This window comes from Lutra lutra, chromosome 1 (assembly GCF_902655055.1).
Source record: "Lutra lutra chromosome 1, mLutLut1.2, whole genome shotgun sequence".
Classification (NCBI taxonomy): Eukaryota; Metazoa; Chordata; class Mammalia; order Carnivora; family Mustelidae; genus Lutra; species Lutra lutra.
In genome coordinates, this window is record NC_062278.1 from 159,659,751 (window position 1) to 159,684,998 (window position 25,248).

The following is a 25,248-nucleotide window of genomic DNA, read 5'->3' on the forward strand; positions in this document are numbered from 1 at the left end:
AAGATGGAAGCAAGGGCAATGGGACGAGGAGCTCTACTGCCGGGGTGACTGCTGGGAACAGCGGCAGCTGTTTCTCCTCTCCTACTGGTCTCAGTGTTGAGCCATGTTTGAAGGCATTGCTCACCCTACCCAGCACAACCCCTTTGAGGCTCATCCTGGTGGCTCCTGCTTGGCTCTGATAGGCTGCAAGGCTCGCACCCTCCACGTGCCAGGGGCCATGGGGGCCCCTGTGAGTTGACTGGAGAGAAAAAAGCCTTTCAGCAGTTACCCACTGGCCCACATATTTTCTCTTCCTCCTTGCTGGCCAGCTACTGGATTTTGTGTTGGGGTTGGGGTAGCGGAGGTTGGTGTTCAGAGGCTCAGAGGTCAGTGGGAGGCCCAAGCCTCATTCCCTTAGAGCACCAGGGTACACACTGCAGGGTGGGCTACAGGGTGACCAAGGCTTACCACCCCCACCCTCCCAAATCTGCCTCATGGGATAAAAACACCTCTGGCTGATGCCCTGGGCAGTTTCTTCCCCTCAGTGAGTCTCTGTCTAACTGTAACATGGGCTGGGTGGGGATAAGGCCATTGGGGTCTGGGTCTCTTCTGGCGTCAAAGGGTTGTGCTTGGGAGAACTAAGATGTTTCATTAACCGTCCATCCATTTGAAGTGATTGGATTTGCTCTTTGATGAACACTGACCTCCTCTTGACTTCACATTGAAACAGTTGATCATAAGATAAAACTGCCTGTTTTATTCTTCAAGTTTTGAAGAAAGGTACTTGTGTATCATATAAAGTTCCTTGGATACAAAGAGGAAATTCACTAGTGTCTTTTATCCTCACTTGGTTGGGAGGAAGAATTGTCAGGGTTAAATCCAAAGAAACGGTGCTACAGGCTGGCTCAGCTAGCCCTGTGTGCTTGGAGGAAGAGGAAGACTGGGCTTTGGGGCAGCAGAAAACCATCAGGAGCTCAAAAAAAAAAAAAAAAAAGGATGTGGAACCTACTAGATGAAGCCTTGGACACATCTGCATTACTGCGCTCAGAGGGGAGCTACCATTCAATTTGAAAACAGACGGAGTGAGATTATGGTTTTCCATTTTGTTTTGTATTCAGATTTATTTATTTGAGAGAGAGCAAGAGCGTGAGAGAGAGCATGAGTGGAAGAGAGAGCATTAGCAGAGAGAGAGGCAGGGGAGAGGGAGAAGCAGATTTCTCACTGAGCAGGGAGCTCCATGCTAATGCAGGGCTCAATGCGGGGCTCGATCCCAGGACCCTGTGATCATGACCTGAGCCGAAGACATACACTTAACCAACTGAGCCACCCAGGCACCCCAATATTCTGTCTTTTAAGTAGTGATAGTACTTTTGAATGGAGACACTTTTATTCTTTATATTTTTTCTTTTATTTAAAATGTTATATTCTAGGGACGCCTAGGTGGCTTAGTCGGTTAAGTTTCTGCCTTCAGCTCAGGTCATGATCACAGAGTCCTGGGATCGAGTCCCATATCGGGCTCCTTGCTCAGTGGGGAGCCTGCTTCTCCCTCTGCCTGCTTCTCCCCCCTGCTCACTCACTCTCTCTCTCTGACAAATAAATAAAAACTTAAAAAAAAAGGGGTTATATTCTATCCTTTTAGAGTTTTCCCTTAAAATTTAAACTACAAAGTTAACTAATAAAGTTTTAATATAGGACTTTTAAAATGGGGAACACTTTAGTTCTGATCATTTTCCTGTTTGTTTTATTTTATTTTATTTTTCAAATGGAAGTTCTCACATTTTTATCACCGAGCCAACATACTAGAACAGAAGTGTAGTAACAAAGAAGTCATTTCCCCAATAAAACATGTAAACATCTACCTGGAAGTGATGTTTACAGAGTGACAGGATATGAGCGTGTGACCTTTCATGCAGCATAAATACATGTGTCATCTCATGTGTGATCCCTTACAGACCCAGCTTGGCTCTTCTCCAGTGCCTCCTCTTGGACTTATACCTGATTTTATTACCAATTTTCATCTGAATCCCCCGGGGATTCAGACAATTCTAGTTTTGTTTCTTGGCCAGGAATCCCTTGACCCCCAAGGTCTTATGAGAAGCTGTTTTGAAGTCAGCTGCACACACCACGATGGCAGAGTGAAGGAGAGAGCTCCAGGTGGCTTACGTTTTATCTTCGAATGATATTTTAATTCTACCTCATATTTACTTATCTTCCAAATTATGCAATTTATTTTTGTTTTATTAGGCTAATTTTCCTTCAGAAATAAGTGTTTACTAATATTTTTCTCCACTGTTGCATTTCATGCCTTCCAGGATCATTCATGATTTCCATCATGAAAACTTGATTTTTTTTTAAAAAGATTTTATTTATTTGACAGAGATCACAAGTAGGCAGAGAGGCACGCAGAGAGAGAGGAAGGGAGGCAGGGTATCTGCTGAGCAGAGATCCCCATATGGGGCTCGATCCCAGGACCCTGGGATCATGACCCGAGCCGAAGGCAGAGGCCTTAACCCACTGAGCCACCCAGGTGCCCCAAAACTTGATGTTTTATAAATAAAACTCAAAACCTTTTCTCTGTGCAGTAGATAAAAAATGCATTAATTGAAAAACCTTAAGATGAATGGAGATGCTGAGGTCCAATGGATATGAATTTCTTTCTTTGTTGAGCTCTTCCTGAGTGCTCTGATAGATTTAATAAAGAGAAAGGGAAAACAAAAGACTGATCTTTAACCTTTAAAAAAATTGTTTTAAAAAATATTTAAGTAATCTCTACACCCAACGTGGGGCTGGAATTCAAGACCTTGAGATTAAGAGTTGCATGTTCCTCCCACCGACCCAGCCAGGTGCCCCAATGATCTAACTTTCAGAAGAAAAAAAATGAACTTCATTAAACTTAAGACATGATCCTTTCTGTAGGCAAACTCCACAATTTTAATTCCAGTTGGTAGAATATTTAAGTTTGGTTTTATTTAATAAAATGACCAAATTAACATTATCAAAGCTGTTTAGTGTTCTTAGTAAGAATGACAAAATGAGAAGCAGGCTCACAGCCCTTCTGCACTCTACAGTGTGAGGTTGTCTCAAGCAAAAGTACACTTGTTTGAGTTGCGAGCTTAAATAGCACTTGTTTCCCAGAATTCTGTTACATATTTCAAAGTGTATTTTCTGGAAAGAAATGCTGTCTTTGAGCTTTAAAGACAAAATTTTAAATTTATCCTGAAATAACTTTCTTTTTTTTTTTTTTAAAGATTTATTTATTTATTTATTTGACAGAGAGATCACAAGTAGGCAGAGAGGCAGGCAGAGAGAGAGGAGGAAGCAGGCTCCCTGCCGAGCAGAGAGCCCGATGCGGGGCTCGATCCCAGGACTCTGAGATCATGACCTGAGCCGAAGGCAGCGGCTTAACCCACTGAGCCACCCAGGCGCCCCCTGAAATAACTTTCTTAAATCACGGCCAGCGTAAACGGGGAAATTCTGCTGTACCTGCTGCCATCGGTGGCAATTTTCCCAAAAATAGCAATTTTCCAAGAGTGGTCTTAAGTCCCTTGGGGGTGACAGACAGCAGATCTCTGTGACCCTGTCCAGGGCATTCTTGATATCAAAACTACATTCATAATAACACTATAACTTTATCTTTTTCACTCTAGTAATATTTGTCCTGATGGTGCAAAAGGAATGGGGTAAAGCCACTGGGACCTTTAGACAAATTGAGGTAGTACACAAAACTGTACTCTCCTCACCTCTCCCAAGTGATCCCAGTGCCAGTTGTACCTCAGCATCTCCCGATGAAGCAGGAAAACTGATTCTGTTACCTCTATCCTTATTCACATGGAATTCCATCTTACCTGAATGACTTACAATGTATAACTATCCAAGTAAGTATTTTGTAGACATTTTATTGAAAATGAATGAAGTGAGCCTGTTATTTCAAGTAAAACAGCTGACAGTATTTATTGCTAATGATTAAGTGGGAACTTTCAGGTGAACATTGTAATCTTGGAAAACTTGTATCTGCTACTATACAATGACAGTTTCTCAATACTTAGTCTTCTGATGAGATCGATGATAATATTACTGAATATGATTTGGTAAATAGAATAATGGCCCCTAAAGACGTTTATATCCTAAATCCCACAAACTATGGATGTGTTCCTTTACACTCCAAAGGTATTCCATACATTTGATTTGAGATAGGGAGATTATTCTGGATTATCTGATGGGTTCAATGTAATCACAAAGGTCATTATAAAAAGAGTGAGAGGTGAGAAGACGATACACTGTTGGCTTTGGAGACAAAGAGACCATGAGATGATCAGCAAATGTAGGTGGTCTCCAGGAGCTGGCAAAAGCAAGGAAACAGATTCTTTCCTAGAACTTCTAGAAGAAACTGGCCCTACTAACCCCCAGTTAGAAAATGATTTCTGATCTCGGTCAGACTGCCAGAATTGTAATAAATTCATGTTGATTAAGCACTTAGTTTGTAATAATTTGTTACAGCCACATCAGAAAACTAATACAGTGATATTTTCATATTGTGTAATAAAATGTGGATGATTTCACATTTTCTTAATTTTCATAATTCAGCTTAGACTGAACCTTGACCAAACTGATCCCACTTCTCAATTATATGCAAAAGGGGTCATTTATCGGCATTCAGTTATCCATAATGTGTCTCCTTCTTTCCCCCTTTTAAAAAGCCAAAGGACTCAAAGAAATATTATCTCGAGATTGTTAACAATGCATGCATGCCTCATAAAGGAAAATGGGCCTGGATCCTAAAAAGATGAGCGGTGAGGAGTTTTGTGATTAGGAGGTACTGTTATACCATGGATAGATTTTATTACATGACCTTACTTATTACCTCAGCTTCTGGTATAGGTGTAAATATTATTCACATAAGTAGTCTTTGCATTCATGAGTGTGTATATACAGGTACACATACAGGTGCACACACACATATATAAAGCTGCAAATATGTTCAGAGAAAGAAAAAAGTCATTTTGTTCTAAATTAAACTACTATTTTTCAATACCATTAGAATTATATGAAAAAGGTTTTATGATTAAAATAAATGTAATTTCAAAAAAAAATGTAATTTCATATGAAGCATTACTTGGAATGTTCTCATGAGAGAACCACTGTGCCCATGTGGGTGTAAGGCAGCCACCTACTGCCTCCCCAGGTCCCACCTAAGGATTCTCAGGGCTACAGGAATGATTTTTTTCCCCACTCCCTTCCTCACGGTAACTCATCCTGTCAGCTTCTCCAATGCCGTGGTAGCTGTGTCTCTGTTACTCTCTTTTCCTTACAGTCCCCCTCGTATGTAAAATGAGACATTACAATTGTTTATACTTTAAAAATATACAAACCTATGTTTATATGTTTTGTGTCTTATAATCAATAAGAGATAGAACATTGAGTTCAGGAGGAAGAACCTCAGCCAGGACTGACTGAAAGGTAGAAGGAGGGAATTGGTTATTCCAGAAACAGGATTTGGTGGTTTGTGTGTGTGTGTTGGTTGGGTTGGGTGGGAGGTGTACAGACAATATGCCCTGAAGAATTGTTTATTTTTTTTTAATTTTTAAATTAAAAAAATTTATTTTGAGAGGGGTGGAGGAGAAAGGGAGAGAGAGAATCTTAAGCAGGTTCCCCACCCAGGGAGGAACCCAATATGGGGCTTGATACGGGCTTGATCCCACAATCCTGAGATCATGACCCGAGCCCAAACCTAGAGTCAGCACTCAACTGACTGAGCCCCCCAGATGCCTCTGCCCTGAAGAATTGTAATCTTAGGTGATGAAGTATCTCTTGGGGCATTTGGAGGAGACCGCTCTCCTCTGGGTTTTAACCATTAGCAGTCTCTCTAGTTATATTGTTATGTTAGGGGTGGGTGGCTGATTTCACATATGGGATTTCACACATAAGGTTTCTGGGGAGTAGGACATTATTGGAGATTTTTTAAATAATAAAAAACATAGTCTGTCTCTGGAACAGTCACTGAAGTTCATTGCTGAATACTTTATTCTGTTTCTATTTTTCTATCCTCGTACCAGTACCACCAATACCCAATCAGGTTATTTTTTCTATTGTCTAGTTGTAGCAGTTCTTTGTGTGTTTTGGATATTACTTCTTATCAGATATATAATTTGCAAATAGCTTCTCCCATTCTGTAGACTGCCTTTTTACTCTGTTGATTATGTCCTTTGATACACAGAAGTTTTAAATTTTGGTATAGTTTTTTTATCTATTTTTATTTTTGCTACCTGTGTCTTCGGTGTCATCTTCAAGAAATCACTGTCAAATCCATTGTCATGAAGACTTTTCACTATGTTTTCTTCTAAAATTTTATAGTTTTAGCTTTTATATTTAGGTCTTTGAACTATTTCGAGTTAATTTTTGTATATGGTGAAACTAAGGATCCAGCTTTATTCTTCTGCATGAGAATATCCAGTTTTCCTAGAACCATTTGTTGAAAAGACTTGTCCTTTCCTAATTGAATGAACCTGGCACCTTTTTTGGAAATTATTTGACCATATATGTGGGGATTTATTTCTGGACTCTCTATTCTAGTTCATTGGTCTATATGTGTGTCTTTATGCCAATATCACATTGTTTTGATTGCTGTAGCTTTAATATATATATATATATATACACACACATATATGTATATATATATAAAACCAATGCCCTTTATAATAAGTTTTAAAATCAGGAAGTGTGGGACCTCCAACTTTGTTCTTCTTTTTCAAAATTGTTTGACCATTTCAGGTTTCCTCAGATGCCATATGAAGTTTAGGATGGATTTTTAAAAATTATTAACTATCTATCCATTTATCTATTTATTTATTAGAGGGGGAGGGGCAGAGAGAGAGAGAAGAGAATCTTAAGTAGACTCCGCACTGAGCACTGAGCGTGATACAGGGCTTGATCCCAGAATCCTGGGATTAGGACCTGAGCAGAAATCAAGAGTCAGACCCTCCACCCACTGAGCCACCCAGGGACTCCTGTTTCCCTGCTCTGTATTTGTATCTCCTGGATGTTCCAAGATTGTTTCCTTTTTTTTCTTTATCTATCTTCCTAGAGGTTTGTCAATTTTGTGTTTTCAGTGGGTCTATTTTACTTTCAAATTGTGTTTAATTTCTGCTTATACTTATTGTTTATTTCCTCATATCATTTTTGAGTTTATTCTACATTTCCTTTTTCTACTGTTTCTTTTTCCAGTTGAACAGCTCTCACTAATTTTCATTCTTTCTTCTCTTCTGATATAAATACGTCAGGGCTCAGTTACCCTCTCAGGCCCCCCGCAGCTGTGTACCACTATTTTGGATAAGTGATACTTTATTATCATTCTGTTTCAAGTGTTTTCTATTTTCCATTGTGATATTTTCTTTGATGTCTGGGTTCCATGCAAATGTGTTTTCTAATTTTCAAATGTACAGGGAGTTTTAGTTATCTCTTTAAAATCAATTTGTAACTTAATTGTTTGCAATTTTCTATTTCCTTATCAAAGTTTTGTCTGTGTATTCAGACCTCCCCCGTAAAATGACTTATTTGTTTAAGTGCTGTCTTGATCCAGTTTTGAGGCCCTGGCTAGAGGCTGCTCAGTTCCCTTTTTTGAGCAGTAGCTTCCTTATCAGCATCTGGGCTCTAGGACTACAGTCCACAGCCCTAATCACCCTGGGACCAGACCCCAGGGAGCTAGGGACAGTTCCTCTGCCCCAAGACCTCAAATTATCCAAATTAGTCAATCAGCAGAGAACCCATGAAAACTAACTAACCTTACTCTACTTGTCAAACATAAGCTACCCCCTATAGGCCCAGCTCGCTGTTGCTCTGTCCCTGGGTGCAATGCCCTGTCTGGCCCTCGCTGGCAGCCTTTTCTCATTTTAAATGAAAGTAATGGGTCTGACTCCAGGTCTTTGATGCTTCTTTTTTTTTTTAAAGATTTAATTTATTTATTTGACAGAGAGAGAGAGTACGAGTGGGAGTGGGGAGGCAGGGGGAGAGGAAGAGAGAGCAGCACACTCCCCACTGAGCAGGGAGCCCTGAGGTGGGGCTTGATTCCAGGACCCCGAGATCAGGACCTGAGCCAAAGTCAGATGCTTGACTGAGCCGCTCAGGCGCCCCCAAATCTTTTATGTTTTACTGCCACTGCTCTGCAGCTGAGTTCCACGGAGCTCCTCCTGAAGGCCTTGGGCATGGTTTCCTGGGTTACATAGGCTGGTTCCTGTGGGCTGGTGTGGTATGCATGGACTGGGGAATATACGTGGATGTTTTTGGTGTTGATATAAGGTTTGGTACACCAGAGGGCGCTGTAGTCTTATGTTGCGGCTTTCCTTCCCATTGACTGCCGGGGCTGTGCCACACACCACCTTGCCTTGGGGGAGGGTTTGCCCTGAGTGTATTTTCCTGGTCGGCTCCTCTCTAGTCAGGTTTGAGTTTTTCATTCAGCCCAGTGGAAGATGGTGTCTATGAAAACGTCTAGAGTGTATGTGTTACTGACTGCGTCTCTGGCTGTGTGGCCCTGAGCATACCTGTCCTCTCCCTAGGTTCCTATTTCCCCATCTACGAAATAGACATGACTAAATACCATGATCTTTCTGGGGAGGTGGGTGGGAGTATAGCTTAGTTTTGAAAAACCCCTACTGGGGGGAAACCTATTTAGTGTTTCTCCAGGACAGTTAACCTTATGACTTTGCAAACTGAAAGACGGACATTCTCCAGGACAATAACTTTCGCAACTTGGAAACCTGAAATGTGCTCTTCACCTTAGCACTAACTCAGAAATGGAATGTGGCCCACTGGGTTTGCATCCAAATATCTCCGGGTTCCTAGCTGTGGCTCTGGACCACACGCCACACTCAGCTACTTCATGAGAGAAAGCTATTACTGTGCGTTTTATCTACTGATTAATACCACCAGCACTATGGTGGAGTGCCTGTCTGTCTCTGGCACCAACACTGGCTCGCTGGGCCTCTCCACAGTCCTCAGGCGGTATCATCCCTTTTGCAGATGAGAAGACTGAGGTTCACATAGCTATGACTTGGTGGCACTGGGATCCACAGCCAGATGGAGCAGGCCTCAGAGCAAGTGCTGTCGACCAACGCAGAGGCTGGAAGTCACGTTCATCCTCCCTCGGACCCGGGATGCTTCTCACGCAGGCAGATTGAGTTGAGGGAGCATTAACTGCCTTCCAAGGGAGCATCTCTGGACCCACAATGACCAGTGATTACACACGATCATTGGCACCTCTGCCTATCACATGTTCTAGAACCCTAACACCCGATCACTCCTCCTCCCAGGCCAGGTCCACAGAAGCTTAGGCACGGTGCTCACATGGGCTTGCCCGGGACTTTCCCAGCTGCCCCAGAAACTTCCCCAGGCTCTGCATTTTTAAAAAATAGGGGGATATAGGGTGCCTGGGTGGCTCAGTAGGTTAAGCCTCTGCCTTCAGCTCAGGTCATGGTCTCAGGGTCCTTGGATCGAGGCCCTCCTCGGGCTCTCTGCTCAGCAGGAGCCTGCTTCCTCACTCTCTCTACCTGCCTCTGCCTACTTAGGATCTCTCTCTCTCTGTCAAATGAATAAATAAAAACCTTTAAAAATAGGGGGATTTATTTATTTATTTACTGCTTCAGTCAATGAAAAGAAAACTTTGTTGAAGCCCTGGGGCTTTGGGCTGGGGCAGGAGGCCACCCTGTGGGGAAAAGGGCCTTATTTGACCCTCTTCTTGGGGCACAGGTTGTTGGTGTGGCCACACTTCTTATGGCAAGTGACAGAGTGGGGGTGCAGGGAGCACTAGGGCCAACCATCCTGTCGCAGTTGTGTTTCTGGGCCAGCGTACAGAGGGGAGGCTTGATGAGGCCACCCTGTGGGCGAAGCCCCAAGGGCAGGGAAGCCTCTTTCTGGATATTTCAGTTTGAGAGAGTATGGCCATCCTCCAGCCATTTGTTTGCCACAATCATTTGCTTGCTGCTGGTCAGGCGGGATGCCCTCCTTGTCTTGGATTTTGGCTTTGACATTCTCGATGATGTCATGCGCTCGGCCTCAAGGACGATGGTCTTGCCCATCAGGGTCTTCACGAGGATCTGCATCTCTGCATCTCTTAAAGGCTGCCTCCGCCAAACCAGCTGGCCACCCCGTTGAAGAGAAAGACAGTGGCAGAACCTAAAAATACGTTTATTCTATAAATTACCCTCTATAATGGGCGTAGATTCACTGGTCAAATATGTTAGGGGCTTTTTTATTCTATATCTGCTTCCAAAGGTCACAGTGATATTGGCACTGGAAAGCCCCAGGGGTGCTGCAGCACGGAGTGGTGTTTAACCTGAACCCAAGCCCAGAGTTCCCCATACTGATCTGATCACAGATCTTCATTTCTTTTTCTCAGGGTGTCTGTGAATCTGGTTCTCCAGCTACACGCTGGGATGGCTGCCCTAGCTCAGGTCTCTCAGCTCTGTTGACATTCTGGGCAGGAGCACTCTTTGTCGTAGAGGGCTGTCCTATGCCTTGTAGGATTTTAGCAGCATTCCTGGCCTCTTCCTGTTAGAAGCCAGGAGCAGCTCCTCCTGTCCCCAAAGAAAATGTCTCCAGATATCACCCAAGTGCCCTGGGGCCAAAGAACCCCTTGGGACACAACACTCTAACTCATGCATTTGTAATAAAGGCAGTATTGCCCTCAAGGAGTCAAAAACTGGTTTGAGGAGGTGAAAACAAACCCTTCTCTTTGTATGTATAAAGCACTGATATACGCATACTACATCATAAACAGTATTAAAATTTCATGGGGAGGAGATGCCTCGGTGACTGGGTTGTTAAGCATCTGCCTTCAGCTCAGGTCGTGATCCCAGGGTCCTGGGGTCGAGCCCTGCATCAGGTTCCCTGCTCGGCGAGGGGCCTGCTTCTCCCTCTCCCTCTACCTCTGTTTGTGTTCCCTCTCTCGCTCGCTCTCTCTCTTTCTGTCAAATAAAATCTTAAAAAAAAAAAAGTTTCATGGGGAAGTGAGATAAGAAAAAAAAAACTGAAAAGACTCTTTGGGAAAGGTAATAATGAACAAAGGGTGACAAGCATGCTCTGGCTCTGGTTCCTTTTCATGCAAACTCCTTAGGAAAAATGACATTTGTGGCTCTTCGAAGCCGAACTGAAGACAGTAGAGGGAAAACATCTGGAAGCTGGCAGAAGCTGAGGAGATGATGGACAGAAGACTTGGGACTGCTGTGACTGCCATGCAAACTCAGGGGGACTTGGCCACGACCACTGTCAGTGGAAGTGCCATGATTTCTAAGTAGAGGGCTGTGGGCAGGGGTCCTCCTGTTGCAAAGGGGGCTTGAAGCTAGGTTGTCGGATGCCACGTTACACCCAGTTATCGAACGTGGTTGACTACAGCCCTCCCAGTCCCTCCCGGACACACACACTCACATACATGTTTCTCTCCTCTGGTTACCCTTTCTCCTGCCTGTGTCTGGCCTCCTCCTCTGACCTCCTCAGATTCCCACTCGGAGGATATAGCCCATCCTGGTTGCCTGCCACCAGCAAATAATGAACAGCCCGCTGATCCAGAATATATAGATCATTTCTACTGCAGGGAGCCGGCCAAAGGCAATTTTTTACATTAAAAAACCAACAAATCAATGTTTAAAAATCAAGAAATTTCTCTTTTAAAAGAAAACTTACTTCATTTTCCTCTTTAATCTAGCAGAGAGCAAACCTTCCTAGCTTTCAGTTTTGGGAAATGAGTGAATCTTAGTCACTCATTTTCTGCTGCTTCTATCAAAAAAAACCCCACTTGAACTCAGCATAGTTGGGTGAAGGATAGAGCTGGTGCTCACAGGAAGCCACGCGCCCTTCAAAGGCACCTGTCTTTCTCAGCACTCTACTTCTCGAGCAAGCCTGGCACTGGCTCACGGACCTGCCTCAGAACTGCTGTCAGGAAAGCAAGGTAAGTGGGGACGGGGCCATTCCTAGGGCCTCGGGCCACAGGCCACGTATGCTTTCCAGACACTAGACAGATGTGTGGACTTTGGAAGTGCTGTAAGCTGGCCAGCTACCCAGTCCCGACACTCAGGCGTCTTGGGCATTCTGGGGCTCCCAGCCAGCTTATCTTACCTTGGAGCTCACACACCATCTACTTCTACTCACATCCTCCAAGCCCTTGTCTGATGGGCGTTCATAGATGCAGGTCTCTCTCACTGTGCACATCTGGCCCCAGTCCACATGCTTAGGATATACAGAAAATTTTGGTCAAATATACACACTTTTCTGCTTTTTGCTTCTGTCAAGACTCCCAGGTCAAGAAAGAAAATAAGGCTGATTCCCACCACTTACCAGCTGTGTTTACTTTTTTTGTTCTCCCGATAATTTCCGAATTCCTCAGCTTCGTCTGTTCCTTAAACTTTCACTGGAAAAATGGTGGAGAGAGGACTGTTGTTTATCTAACTAGAATCGATATTCATTGTACAACATTGTTTCCAGGGACCCTGCGATGCCCCCGGTCTTCAGGATCTGTTTGCAGGAGGAAATCCAAATCTCTTTCTTGAGAAACCAAATGTAGTTTGTAGTTTGAGTGTTGGGGCATGTGGTGGTGAGGCTGGAAGGTAGGGGGTCGACGTGAATTACCGGACACTGTTGTAATAAGGAACACAGGCTGCCGTTAAGAAGGAAGCAAGAGGAGGTAGCCTTGAGTCAGAAAGCCCTTCATCCCTGAATTACTCTGATTCACATGTGGACAGGTGTGTAAATTTAAGAAGGTTTTAATCTCTTCACCTGCCAATTTAGATAGCAAATGAGGGTGATTGGGGAGATAGAGAGATTTCATTTCTGGCTGTGATGTGCCGTTTCGACATCTGTCAGGCTAATCCCGGCGGGGGATGGGATTCAGTGGACAGGACTGATTTTTGCATGCAGTTTTGATGAAAAGACCAGAAAGTTCTCTCAAGTAACCATCTGAGTACTGTGAGATTATCTGAATACTGCAGTCTTCAGAAGGGCCTTGAAAACACATCTGCTGCATTAGCATTAGACTGGCCCAGAAGCAGCGGGCCACCAGCCCTGGAAGGCCAGGCGTGTTCCCATTTATGTGATGTTCTAGAATGACCTGGGACTTGGCTGTGTGTGCCGGAGACAACTTGCACCAACTCAAGATTGCTAAGATTCAGGAATTCTTTTTTTTTTTTTTTAAAGATTTTATTTATTTATTTGTCAGAGAGAGAGAGGGAGAGAAAGCAAGCACAGGTAGACAGAGTGGCAGGCAGAGGCAGAGGGAGAAGCAGGCTCCCTGCCGAGCAAGGAGCCCGATGTGGGACTCGATCCCAGGACGCTGGGATCATGACCTGAGCCGAAGGCAGCCGCTTAACCAACTGAGCCACCCAGGTGCCCCAAGATTGAGGAATTCTGTGAAGTGGTTGGTAGCTGCAATTTTGCCGTGGTGGAAGTATTTGTATTATAGAAACACGCAAACACCGTAAATCAGAGTTCCTTACCTCCTCAGAACTGGTTTACCAGCACATCACCGGGACTCAGGCCCCAAGAGAAAGGTTTGCATATAGCTGTGTGGCCTCATTTAACTTCTCTGAACCTTTATGAGTCATCTACACCATGGTTCGGTAAGGTCGCTTGGCTTAGAGTACCCGACTTTTGTTGGGAGGGTGGCAGGGGACAGGAGCATGGGGTAGGATTAAATGAATAATGCCAGGGAATGTGCTTTGAAATCTATGTCAAGCTTGCAGGAGGAATTAGAATTTTAATATAAAGTCAGGTGACCAACCTTGTAGCCTAATGATTATTTAAGCAGTTACTGAATTTTGGGAATTATAATCTGAAGGGGGAACATGCATAGATTTTTCATCTTTTTGTTTGTTTTTTTTTGTTTTTATGTCACAAAGGCGGCTCCGGGTGTAGGACTATTGGGAATCTCAACTGACCTACAAATGATTCAGTAACCCCAGACTACTGTTTAGAAATGCGTCCTTGAAAACGCCACCTTGGGAAGGAGGTTTTACTGTCCCCACTTACAAATGAGAGAACGGAAGCTCCCCTCAGAGGGGTAGGAAAGGGGCAGAGCTGGACGGTGGAATCTGCTAACTCCCAAGGGCAGGGTTCTCCCATTTGGCCGCACTGCCCTGTGGGACGGCGCTGTTCCACTTGGGAAGGTTGGGAAGGCTGTGCGATGGTCTGGGGCAAAATATTAAGCAGCTATGCTCTGTATTCAGCAGCATTCCGATTTGGTTTTGTTCTTACAGAAATCTTGTTTGCTCTTCCCCTTCTTAGCTTCTGGTGGGGCTCAGACCGGAGTTGAGGAGCTGGCAGATTTGAAAATGAACCCCACGGATATAGCAGACACCACCCTGGATGAAAGCGTCTATAGCAATTACTATCTCTATGAAAACATCCCCAAGCCTTGCACCAAAGAAGGCATCAAAGCGTTTGGGGAGCTCTTCCTGCCCCCTCTCTACTACTTGGTCTTTCTGTTTGGTCTCCTTGGAAATTCTGTGGTGGTGCTAGTCCTGTTCAAGTACAAAAGGCTTAAGTCCATGACTGATGTGTACCTGCTCAACCTTGCCATCTCGGACCTGCTCTTCGTGCTCTCCCTCCCTTTCTGGGGCTACTATGCTGCAGACCAGTGGGTTTTTGGACTCGGTCTCTGCAAGATCATTTCCTGGATGTACTTGGTGGGTTTTTACAGTGGCATCTTCTTCATCATGCTCATGAGCATTGACAGATACCTGGCGATTGTGCATGCGGTGTTCTCCCTGAGAGCGAGGACCTTGACTTATGGGGTCATCACCAGCTTGGCCACGTGGTCTGTGGCTGTACTGGCCTCCCTTCCAGGCCTTTTATTCAGCACGTGTTATACCGAGCGCAACCACACCTACTGCAAAACCAAGTACTCTCTCAACTCCACAAGGTGGAAGGTGCTGAGCTCTCTGGAGATCAACATTCTCGGATTGGTGGTTCCCTTGGGCACCATGTTGTTCTGCTACTCCATGATCATCAGGACACTGCAGCACTGCAAAAATGAGAAGAAGAGCAAGGCGGTGAGGATGGTCTTTGCTGTGGTGGCCCTCTTCCTGGGGTTCTGGGCACCTTACAATGTGGTGCTTTTCCTGGAGACACTGGTGGAGCTGGGCGTCCTTCAGGACTGCACCTTTGAAAGGCACCTGGACTACGCCATTCAGGCCACAGAGACCCTGGCTTTCGTTCACTGCTGCCTTAATCCAGTCATCTACTTTTTCCTCGGGGAGAAATTCCGCAAGTACATCGTACAGCTCTTCAAAACCTGCAGGGGGCCGTTCATGCGCTGCCAATACTGTAGGCTCCTCCAGCTCTACGCCCCTGACACTCCCAGCTCCTCCTACACGCAGTCCACCGGGGATCACGATCTCCATGATGCCCTGTGAAAAACAAAGAGGCAAAAGATGGAGTTGAGCTTCCCAGAGTTAAGAGCTTGAAACTGTATTATAGTAAGAATTCCTGAGCAAGTGGCAGGAAGAAGACTTACATCCACGGCAGAGCATGGGCTCCTCACCCCACAGTCAGCTTTTCCTCTTGCCACATGCGAGTTCAGCGCAGCAAGAGCTCCGTGGGGCTGTGGCTGCGGCAGCTCTCCTCTCCCAGGAGTGCCTGCCTGCGGCATGAGTAAACTGAAGGAGAATTCTAAGCAGCTTTTCAGTGAGGCTATACATAATACTGTAAGGGAAGGACTGTTCATTCCCTTCTACCTGAACGGAGGGTGTTGTCCAGGAGGAACTGTGGAATCAATCGCTGCTCCTTCCTGCTTGCTCCTTTCATGAACTTCTAGCTTTTGTGGAACAATATAGACAACTTTGACATGCTGTCCTAGAGTTTTTCTAATAATATATCCGAAGCATGGTATATTTCCGGAAGCCAGGTGCACACAGGAACAAAGAGCGAAGTAATGAACCTGGACCTTGAGTCTTCTATTTTGAAGGATGATTTGTTAATGGAAGCCACACTTTTGATGCCGATGACAAGTGTAAGGATGTGAAGGCATAGCACGGTCTGATTTCCAAACATGAAATACAAGGCATTAAAAAAATCCAAACACGTTTGTGGAAATTCAAACACACTTTCATATGGTCGTGAGCATGTTTTGTTTCAATTACAACAGACGAATATTCAAATTTCACAAATAATATACATGTGCGGATATATTTATGTAGGGTCTCTCACCTGTGTACAAACAGAGCCTTCGAAACTGAAAATAGCCAGGGCGATTAAAGTATGACAGTGCTTCCTCAAGAAGTTCGAAGTGCCTCTTATCAGGCAAGGCAATAATAATCAACCAACAGTAACTACTGATGTGGCATAAACAGGACCATCACAAAATTATGAAGTTGTGAAAATGTCATCCTCTCTTTTAAAACATTGGCCACCTTTTTAACTGTGGGATGACTCAAAATTTCAGCCAGTCATTTCTTACATGCTAATCATGTAATTAATTGTTTGACACCATTAAAATAAATCTTTGTTCTTATAGCCTTAATCAGAATAAAGTAAAGACTTTAATCAAGTCGGGAGAGACCTGTAATCCCTCCCCTGAAAAAACCTGTCTTGCAAACTATTTTTTTTTTTGTCTTGCAAACTATTAACCGAGTTATCTGTTTCAAATGCTTCTGTAAGTTTACACATTATCACATGCTCTATGCTTATAAAGGATGCATTTCCAGAAAGTTGGTTTTCAGAGAAGTGATTTTAAAAGGGTAAGTGGTCGGGGCGCCTGGGTGGCTCAGTGGGTTAAAAGGGTAAGTGGATGTTGCCTTTATGGATACAAATAAACAGACTTGTATATAGTCCCAGAGAGTTTTTTTCCTGACCTTTTTGTATTCAGTTTCCTTTGCTTTGTTTTAATTTTATTTGAGAGAGCGAGAGCACGAGCAGAGAGAGAGGGAGAAGCAGACTTCCCGCTGAGAAGGGAGCTGGTCATGGAGCTTGATCTCAGGACCCAGGATCACCACCAGAGCCCAAGGCAGATGCTTAACAGACCGAGCCACCCAGGCACCCTGTGCTGGTTTCCTGACGGGGCTGCAGATGCGAGCTGATGTGGACCTGGTGCACTGGGCTGGCCAGTGGGAGGAACCAGAGGGTTCCCTGTCCCAGGCAGCCACGTGGAGTGGGGAGGCGGTGCCCTGTGCAGCAGTGACCAGGAGGCTGGTGTACATGGCAGGGAGGGCTGGGCCGGGGTCTTGGGCGGTTTCCCTAGAAAACCTCCCTCCGCCTGGCACACCAGCCCAACCCGCACTCCCGAGTGAGCCTAAACACATCACTTCTAGCCTCTGTTTCCCCTCATCTATAGAGCAGAATATATTCCAGGGTGATGGAAGGAAAGATGATTGTTCCCTAGTAGAGCTTGTAAGGATATTCATTTAATCACAGTGAGAGGGAAACTTTAGGGCCTGAAAGACAGACCGGCCCACGGGGTTTCACTGTTGCTTTGTCCCTCCGCACACACAGTGGTAAACAGTGTGGAATGCCATCTGCCCGCTGCCATCCCTCCTCCTGGGGGGAATCACCCATCACCTCAAGTTCCTCAGGCAGATTCCCTCCAGATGGGGAATTTGGAACTTCCAGTGGCACTCCAGTGTGATACTCTCGGAACACAGACAAGAATGTTTCTTCTCATTCGGCACCAGAAACATGAAAAAAAAACCAGTGCAATTTCTAAACAAAGGTAGTACACAAAGGTGAGTTTAACTCTCCGTTCTCAGACACTGGACCCATCTCTTCCTTGTGACAATGCGCCCAGCTTCTGGGGAACACAGACTCGTTGCCATTTAAGAACAGCAGTCGTGGTGGTTGCACAATACTGGGAATGTTCTAGATGCCGCTGAATTGCACATTTTTAAATGATTATTTGAAAGCCTGTGAATTTTACCTCAACAAGAATGCCAGGCAATAGCCCTTTCAGTATCTGTCCCATAGCAGGCACTCAAATTCTACTGAATAAATACATGCCATCTTCGTTCTGTGAGAAGAAAAGATACAGGGTGTTGGCAAACGGTCTTCAGACCGTTGGGGAGATTTTCCTTGAGAAACTCTCTTCACAGCTTGGAGCATTGGATGCAATTAGTTCCAATTGGTTGAATGTCTGTTTTGTGCTAAGCAGGATGTTTTGTGCTAGTCTCTGGGTTATGGAGAGACTAACAGGATAAAGGAGAAAGCTGGTGGAATTTATACTCTGATACGGGGAAAACACAAACGCAAGATCAACTCTACGGCAAGCAGGAGAGATACAACAGAGTAACAAACACAATGCTTTGGGACGTTCGAGGAAGGAGAAATGGATTCAACTTCCAATTTCATCATACAATTAGCTTTTAAAAGGACCATGATTTTGATGAATGGAAGGGAGGAAGGACAGGGGAGGCTGGTGGAAAGGCTGGTGGTGTTAAGAGCAGACTGTGTGATCAGGGGTTAGGGAGTGGTTTGGGCAGTTAAAAGAGAACATATTGGGGAGGTGAGGGACAGCAGCAAAATAAACACTTGTCCTCTTGCCTTAATTTGGAACAACTCTGACAGGCCATTCCAATTCGAGCTCCCCGTACGATCAGTTGGGGTGTCTGCTGCAGCGACACGCCAGGGCAACTTTTCCTGTTGTCCAGTCTTGCTTCCTTCATGCCCTTGTAGGGGCTGTTCCCAAGATGACTCACCATTAAATCCGCTGTACGCTAATCTCAGAGTCTCAGAGGCTGTTTTCAGGAAACCCTGTTTAAAACCAGGACTTGGGGATCACATAGGGGCGAGTGAGCCCCTAATACAAAGGGAATTGACCTTCGGGTGTGGGGAAAGCATTGCCCCTGCACTGGGGATGGCCTTCATTCATTGCCTCTGTCCATCAGCCCCATCCGACTCTTGTTGCCTATGCTTCTGTTTGTCAGCTGCACCTTGGCTCCCGTAACCGGCCTGCCTCACCACCAGAGGCATCTCCCTCTCCACTCCTGTTATGGTCATGGACCACCCCTACCTTAGGTTGTGCTCTAGTCACCTGACATCCTACATTCTGTACCGGCGGTCAGCGACTTGCTGGGCTCACATGAACCAAACACAAGCTCTACCCATTTTTGTGGTCACAGTACTTTACTCCTTAAAAGCTTATGATGGCTCCAAATTCCCCTTTCAGAAAAGCAGAAATCCACCAAGGGCTTTCATATACTGAAACTCGGTTCAGGTTCACTGTAAAGTAGATAAGGTTGGATTTACCCCAAGAGACAGAGATTCAAGGGAAATAATATTCTAATCACGAATTAGACTAACTCCAGCAATAGCCAGCACCTAACCACCTAGCAAAATGCCTAGCACAAAGCAGTTGCTCAATTATTTTCTAGTGAATGAATGAATTTCCTTATCTCTTAATTAAGTCCTCTACTCTGGCAATTCAAGTTTCTATTTCACTACACAAAGTTCAGCGGTCCTCTCTCCAAAATCCCCACTATGTTTCTAATAAAACTTCGTGTGACAGAGTTCAAAGATTGATTGAATTGCCTCCTAGTTCCAGAAATCAGTGGGTGTTCTTTGGGTGAAAAATTACTTCATTAAGACTTTTGCTATGAGCATAGTTGCAGAAGTCTGCATTTTCACCTTCTCTAGGACCTGTAAAATAACAGCAAGAAGAATGAATTAAAAAGCTCACAAACTCCATTTTTTAAAATTCTTTTTTAAATAAGCTCCACACCCAGTGTGGAGCTCGAACTCGTGACCCCAGATGGAGAGTCACATGTTCTACCCACAGAACCAGCCAGGTACCCCACAAACTCTCTGTACTTTCTTCATGATTTTTTTTTTATAAACTTAAAACTGTTTTAAGAGATAAAATTTATTTTTTAAATTGAGAAAGAAAAAAGGTATTTCTAGTTGTAATGATAGTATTGAGTAACTGGAAAACTCTAGAGAATCACCAGCAAAAACTATTATGAATAACAATTAAGCGAGTTAACAGGAAAGTGCTAATATGTAAAACTGACTTATATTTATAATATAAATTATATATTACAAATAACCACTGGTTAGAAGATGTGATAGAAAAACAGACCCGCATTTTGAAAGAGAATAGAAAAAAAAATCCTAATTAAGATACATATTATATCTGAAATATATAGGAAATATAAAAAAACCCCACTTGAAAACACTATTGCTGAACACCAAAATACTCTATGAAAAGGCCTAGATACTTTTTTCCAAGAAGACTCAACATTTTTATAAAAACACCAGATCTTCCCAAGTTAAATGATTAAATCCAATGTTACTCTTCAAGATATACCAATGGGGGCACCTGGGTGGCTCAGTGGGTTATACCTCTGCCTTCAGCTCAGTTCATGATCTCAGGGTCCTGGAATCGAGGCCCACATCGGGCTCTCTGCTCAGCAGGAAGCCTGCTTCCCCCTCTCTCTCTGCCTGCCTCTCTGCCTACTTGTGATCTCTCTCTCGTCAAATAAATAAAATCTTTTTAAAAAACATAGATTAATGGTTCTTTTTAAACTGCATACAGTGACTTAAAAGTTCCTGTGAAAATGAACAAAAAATTGACATTATGAAAAGAAGAGCAATAAGGATGACTATATTATAAATTACTATGTATTTTAAATTAATTAGCTAATTAAAATACCATGGCAATGGACCAGAAAATTGAGTGGCACAGAATGGGAAATCTAGTATTAGATCAAAACATACATGGGAATTTAGCATATATTAAAGATGGCATTTTAAGTCAAGCAGGAGATACAATAAATTTCTTATTTAAGGAGTGAGCCAAATGGACTGTCATCTGAGGAAAAAATTAAGCTTGATTCTTATATCTTGCCATACATGGTTAACCTCAAAAAGATATTTAATTGTAAAAGTTGGAACAATAAAACTTCTAATAGGAAAAAGAGGAGAATTTCCTCATAATTTCAGCATGGTCAAAGCCTTTCTCAAATTCAGAAGCCCTAAAGAAAAGATTAATAAATTCAACTATGTGAATATAAAAATATGCATAACACAAACATCAGTTAAAGAGAAATCAGAAGACAAACAACAAAATGGGGAAAATATTTATATGAAACTGAACTTTTACTCTAATAACTAAGTGGCCCAGGCATGTTTACGTCATTATTCTCAGTACTTTTCTGTATGGTTGAAATACTTAATAATAAAAAAATGAATTAATTACTGTGTTAATTAATTCCATACTACAGAATGTGATGCTATTAAAACAAATGCTGGGCGCCTGGGTGGCTCAGTGGGTTAAGCCGCTGCCTTCGGCTCAGGTCATGATCTCAGGGTCCTGGGATCGAGTCCCACATCGGGCTCTCTGCTCAGCAGGGAGCCTGCTTCCCTCTCTCCCTCCCTCTCTCTCTGCCTGCCTTTCTGTCTACTTGTGATCTCTCTCTGTCAAATAAATAAATAAAATCTTAAAAAAAAAAAAACACCAAACAAATGCTTTCCAGCTAGATACCTACTATCATGCAGAAATGTCCATGATGTATTAACAGCATCTTATTTTATTTTAGTTTAGTTTAGTGTTTAGACTGAATTACTTATATTAATAGACACATTGTGTTATTGAAAGGTGACTTCATATGGTTTTCCCCTTAAAGACAGTACTAGCAGGTACAAAGACACGGAGATGTCTATAGCCTTCAGATGTTTACTTGAAAAGTTTGATATTGGTTTTCCTTATCTAGCTGAGGATTCACAAATTCTCCATAATCAAACTGACATCTTTGATAGATGACTAACAAAATTTTAAACAAAATTTTAAAAAAGATTTTATTCATTTATTTATTTGAGAGAGAGAGACAATGTGAGCAGGGAGCAGAGCAGAGGGAGAGGGACAAGCAGATTCCTCACGGGGCGCAGAGCCAGAGGTGGGTTTTCATCCCAGGACCCTGAGTTCACGATCTGAGCTGAAATCAAGAGTCGGATGCTTAACTGACTGAGCTACCCAGGTGCCCCAACTAATGAAATTTTCAGTAATCCAGCCAGGATCTCCCCAAGGAAGAGACCTACAAATAGGACACATCACAGGAAGGATCTGGAATAGGTGATTACAGTTACAGTGACCCAGGAAATGTTGTCTGTAAAGCATGATTCTTGACACAAGGGGACCTTATGGGTGGGATGCCCAGAAGAACTTGTATTCTTGCGACTCCTGGGTGGCTCAGTCAGTTAAGAGTCCAACTCTTGGGGTGCCTGGGTGGCTCAGTTGTTAAGTGTCTGCCTTCTGCTCAGGTCATGATCCTAGAGTCCTGGGATGGAGTCCCGCATCGGGCTCTCTGCTCAGCGGGAAGCCTGCTTCTCCTTCTCCCACTCCCCCTGCTTGTGTTCCCCCTCTCGTTGTGTCTCTCCCTGACAAATAATAAATAAAATCTTTAAAAAAAAAAAAAGAGTCCAACTCTTCATCTTGGCTCAGGTCTTGATCTCAGGGTCGTGGGTTCTAGCTCTGCATTGGGTTTCACATGGAACCTGCTTAAAAAAAGCAAAACAAACAAAATAAAACTCATTGGGGTGCCTGGCTGACTCAGTCATTTGAGCATATGGCTTTGGATCTTAGGAATCATGAGTTCAAGGCCCATGTTGGGCATGGAGCCTACTTAAAAAAAAAAAAAAGAAGAGCTTATATTCTCTTGATAAGTTTTTGTGTTATCAGATGTAGATCTTTCACTCCTGTTACTGTTCCTTACTGAATCTTGAGAGATCTGAAATTTTGGAATGATAGAGGAAGCACCATATTCATCTTGATACTTCTTACAAGATTTGGAATGATGCCTCACATGGTAGAGTTTAGTCTGTTTTGCATAGTATCTGCAGCTGTCCGAAAACTTCCTCGCGATAATTTCAAGTTCTAAGGCCCATTCAAGACATGCTCTCTCTCTTCTAGTCCCACTTCCACTACAGAGGGGACATTGTATCCACTTTCTCTCATGGCAGTTAGGCTGGGTCCTCTTGGGCATTTTGAGCACTTCCTGACAAGCAGTAGACAACATCTTCTGTGTGGGACGTGGCCGTGAACAGCTCCTTGGCTATGGAGGTGGGGGCATTGGGAGATCAAGGCGGTGGTGGAATTAGACTCTCTATGAGAACTATTTTTTTTTAAAGATTTTATTTATTTATTTGAAACAGAGAGAGAGAGATCACAAGTAGGCAGAGAGGCAGGCAGAGAGGGAGAAGCAGGCTCCCCGCTGAGCAGAGAGCCCAATGCGGGCCTCGATCCCAGGACCCTGAGATCATGACCTGAGCCGAAGGCTGAGGCTTAACCCACTGAGCCACCCAGGTGCCCTCTATGAGAACTATTAACAGCATTTTAAAAACCTGGAAGAAGAAACCTCAAAGTTAACCTCCAAAAATGTTGGTCATTAAAAAAATTTTTCTGGATTTACCAAACTATTACTAATGTTAGCCATTTCATAGAAGGGAGAATTATGCTTTATACTTTCCAGGTTCCTTCCTTCCTTCCTTTCTAAGATTTTATTTATTTTTTTGACAGAGAGAGACACAGTGGAACAGAGAACACATGCCGGGGGAGAAGAAGAGGGAGAAGCAGGTTTCCCGTGGAGCAGGGAGCCCGACCTGGGGCTTGATCCCAGGACCCTGGGATCATGACCTGAACCGAAGGCAGACGCCTAATGACTGAGCCACCTAGGCACCCCTGGGGTTCTTTATTTCTTCAAACAAACATCGATTACTTTTACACTCTCCCAAAACAAGAGAAATATTTCCATTTTAGAAAAGAAAAAAAAAAAAAGGAGATCTTTGTGATTATGGAAAGCTGACAAATGAACCACAGAGAGATAGTCTAAAAAGGAGGGTTCACAGGTGAGGGGAGCAGGTAGGTGCTTATCCTGATCTGATGCCTGCCTACAGAGGATGTCAGTGCATTGAAGAAGACGCTTACGTCAGTCCTGTTGAAGAAGACACTGACGTCAGTCGGATGGGTAGCAGAGTTCATGGTGTGAGATGTGTACAAGATAGCATTAGGAGCTTGCAGAATATTTGTTTTTTTGGGATCACACTGTAGAGAAATGGGACTATAATTGGAGCCCAGCTAAGCAGGAAAATATCTCCATCATCGTGTACTAAACAGCCTCCTCTCCGTGGTTGCCTTGGTTAGAGGGATTCCTCGTAATTTTGATGACATCACCATGAAAACATCACATGTAGACAAAGTGGACACTGGTTCAGGATGCATTTTGTGGTCCAGCTGGGCTCCTCTTGGGAGAATAACTGAGGAGGAGTTAGAGGGGGTTTGTGCTGTGGACAAAGTAGGAGCTTACGAGGGGACATGTACGAACTGTGCCTTGAAAACTTCTTGTGGGTCATAGGATTGCTGAGTTCTTCACTGGGAAGACTTCTAATGAAGGTGCAGCAAAAGTTCCCAGTTTGGGGGGTTCTTCTTGTCTTCTGAAACACCTCATAAATTTAAAAGGTGGTTCTGTACAGGTTGACAGTTCTTTGTAAAGTTGAATGTATACCTACCTACCCTGTGATCCAGGGATTCTAGACCCAAGTATTTACTCAAGTGAAATGAAGACCTCAGTCTATAAAAAAGACTTATTCAAGAATGTTCATAACAACATACTTAATGGTGAAGGGCTGAATGCCTTCCCCTTCATAAGGTCAGGAACAAGACAAGTAGGTCTGCTCTTGCCCCTTCCATCCATATTGTATGGGAAGTTTGTGGTAAAAAAAAAAAAAAAAAAAAAAAAAAAAAAAGCAAGAAAAAGAAATAAAATGCATCCAGATGGGAAAGGAAGAAGTAAAACTATAAGATGACATAATCTAAGGCATCTATAAAAAAGTATTAGAACAGGGCGCCTGGGTGGCTCAGTGGGTTAGGCCGCTGCCTTCGGCTCGGGTCATGATCTCGGAGTCCTGGGATCGAGTCCCGCATCGGGCTCTCTGCTCAGCGGGGAACCTGCTTCCTCCTCTCTCTCTGCCTGCCTCTCTGCCTGCTTGTGATCTCTCTCTGTCAAATAAATAAATAAAATCTTAAAAAAAAAAAAAAAGTATTAGAACAGATAAGTTGAGCAAATTATAGGATGCAACATCAATATACAAAAATCAATTCTATTTCTATACACTGGCAATGAATAATCAAACATGAAATCAGAAAAAAATTCCATGTACAAGAACATAGATAAATTTAACCAAAAAAAGTGCAAGATTGAAAGCTAGAGGAGCCCTAAATCGATAAAAGGACATTCTGTGCTCACTGATTAGAAGATTTGGTATTGGGGCCCCTGGGTGGCTCAGTTGGTTAAGCCTTCAGCTCAGGTGGTG

At 43.6% G+C, this 25,248-nt stretch overlaps 1 protein-coding gene and 2 pseudogenes across 2 annotated transcripts; 1 reads left to right on the forward strand and 2 right to left on the reverse strand.

The window, feature by feature from the left end:
• Positions 1 to 9,690: 9,690 nt before the first annotated feature.
• Positions 9,691 to 10,070, reverse strand: LOC125092888 (ubiquitin-60S ribosomal protein L40-like; annotated as a pseudogene).
• A 1,771-nt stretch (positions 10,071 to 11,841) lies between these two features.
• CCR4 (C-C motif chemokine receptor 4) lies at positions 11,842 to 16,664 on the forward strand. Of its 2 annotated transcripts, none has more exons than XM_047706647.1 (2): positions 11,842 to 11,914; positions 14,242 to 16,664. In XM_047706647.1, the coding sequence occupies exon 2, from the start codon at positions 14,289 to 14,291 to the stop codon at positions 15,369 to 15,371; it is 1,083 nt and encodes a 360-aa protein (XP_047562603.1). In that variant the 5' UTR covers positions 11,842 to 11,914; positions 14,242 to 14,288; the 3' UTR covers positions 15,372 to 16,664. The 2 variants fall into 2 exon arrangements, with proteins under 2 accessions (XP_047562603.1, XP_047562691.1); XM_047706735.1 differs by having other exon boundaries at positions 11,869 to 11,914; positions 14,214 to 16,664.
• A 4,944-nt stretch (positions 16,665 to 21,608) lies between these two features.
• LOC125103320 (E3 ubiquitin-protein ligase RNF138-like) lies at positions 21,609 to 24,252 on the reverse strand (annotated as a pseudogene).
• Between the last annotated feature and the right edge of the window lie 996 nt (positions 24,253 to 25,248).

Excerpts from the sequence above, each read along its gene's own strand:
- CCR4 (XM_047706647.1), top strand. The coding sequence starts at position 14,289 with ATGAACCCCACGGATATAGCAGACACCACCCTGGATGAAAGCGTCTAT.